At 44.6% G+C, this 1,662-nt stretch overlaps 1 protein-coding gene across 1 annotated transcript in view; it reads right to left on the bottom strand.

Moving 5' to 3' along the window:
- Positions 1-486: 486 nt before the first annotated feature.
- LOC102214191 (solute carrier family 13 member 1-like) overlaps positions 487-1,662 on the bottom strand; it is a 17,875-nt gene continuing 16,699 nt past the window's right edge. Inside the window, exons 14-15 of the mRNA XM_005748295.1 lie at positions 1,097-1,234; positions 487-991 (exon numbers count right to left, since the gene is read on the bottom strand). Coding sequence (XP_005748352.1) covers positions 857-991; positions 1,097-1,234 — 273 coding nt within the window. The 3' untranslated portion in view covers positions 487-856. The remainder of the gene's footprint in view (positions 992-1,096; positions 1,235-1,662) is intronic.

The raw sequence follows: 1,662 nt of genomic DNA, 5'->3' as shown, positions 1-1,662 counted from the left end.
GATCTCTCCCAGCTGTGTTCCCCGTGTTCGTCCACTTGTTTCTGGTTTACCCTTGTTCCTAGCTCCCTGTTTTCTTTTAGGTCCCCGTCCAGGTTTTCTTTTCTGTGTTTGTAAAGGTTTTGCTACAGTGCAATAAGCTGCTTCCTTCAGTTTACCTTATTGTTTCGAGTCCTGCGTTTAGGTCCTCATCCTGCCTGCAGCAGCACTCAGCATGATGGTAACAAATAGAAAAACTCAAATTGCTCTGATTGTTTATTCCAGTAACATTCCATGACATCAAACTTCAGTTGGCAAATTTTTTAAATATTAATTTACCTATAAAGTATAGTAAATAACTTTCAAAAGGTGCAATGAAGAAGTGCAAATCCAAAGGTTTTCAGGGCTGGGCGTCTATTGTTGAATGCAAAATGACTCAGGACGGCAGCAAAGACGTCATTCTCTTCTCTGCTAAGCTGCAGTTTGGGAGTATTTGGGGGGATTTTTAGGAGGATATCTCATCCTGACTTTTGAAAAACAGTGGAGTGTTATGATAGAGAAAAAGAAGATGTAGTAAGATAAACTGATTGTTAGCCTGGGTCTGCACATTAGATTTGCTGACAACATGACTTCTTTAAATGTTTTTTGTTGGCAACCAGGTTTACCGCGACTGCAGCACCGAAACAGGGGCTTCTAAATGTTTACCTGTTGGTGGAGAGGAAGCAGTAACACCACTACAGAAACATGAATACACCCTTTCAGCTTTGGGTTAGTTAAAGCACATTAATCTATTTCTTAAGCGTCGAACTCGGGAGCCTTTTTTGAGTCTCTTTCAGGATTCAGAGTCTGACCACTGAAAACTACGCCCGGAGTCCGCTCATCAAGGCGTCGTGGAGTTGAAGGTCGGTGCCCAGTCGGGGTATGTATCCAGTGAGAACAAAGGAATTCCCCAAGTTGCCATGGCCAGCAGGACGGCGAGGACTCCAATCGTGTTGACGCCAAGTCCCGCCTTAACCTGCAGCAGACAGGATCAGATTTTTCTTGTGAATTATGGCCAGCATACATTTAGTGAAAGAGTTATTTCTAGTTGCAACCTCTATTTTCTTGTGACAGAACTCACCATATCTAGGGTGGTAAAGTGTCCATAGCCATACACCACAGCACCTGGTGGGTTGGACACTGGCAGGAGGAAGGAGAAGGATGTGCACAGGGTGGCGGGGATCAGGATGTACAACGGGTTGACGTGTATGGCCTCGGCCTGAAGCGAGAACAATCTCTCATAAATATTTCCCACATTTGTGAGATTAAATAACAATAATTAGTTTTTATTATAAAAACTTTTATTAACATTCATTCAAAGGATTAAGGGGGGGGGGGCAATATGTATTTACATGTAAATGTGTTAGTAACGTCTGTTTAAACGCGTTCCTGTGATTATGTTCGTGTTGGCCTGAAGTGAAGGTGCTTCAGGAAGGTGAACGCACGCAAAGCTACTGGTCCTCAAGCGCGGCTCAGCTGGCTGGAGTGTTCACGCACATCTTCAACCTTTCCCTCTCTCTGTCTGTAGTCCCAGCCTGCTTCAAAATGGCCACCGTCGTCCCTGTACCCAAATCCTCCACCATCTCCTCATTAAACGACTGGCGACCTGTAGCCCTGACCCCCATCGTAAGCAAATGCTTCGAGAAG

The sequence above is a fragment of the Pundamilia nyererei genome, unplaced genomic scaffold (assembly GCF_000239375.1).
Source record: "Pundamilia nyererei isolate P.nyererei 1_Seehausen unplaced genomic scaffold, PunNye1.0 scaffold00218, whole genome shotgun sequence".
NCBI classification, from domain to species: Eukaryota; Metazoa; Chordata; class Actinopteri; order Cichliformes; family Cichlidae; genus Pundamilia; species Pundamilia nyererei.
The sequence above is the reverse complement of the archived record's forward strand: the minus strand, read 5'-3'. Positions and strand labels throughout refer to the sequence as shown.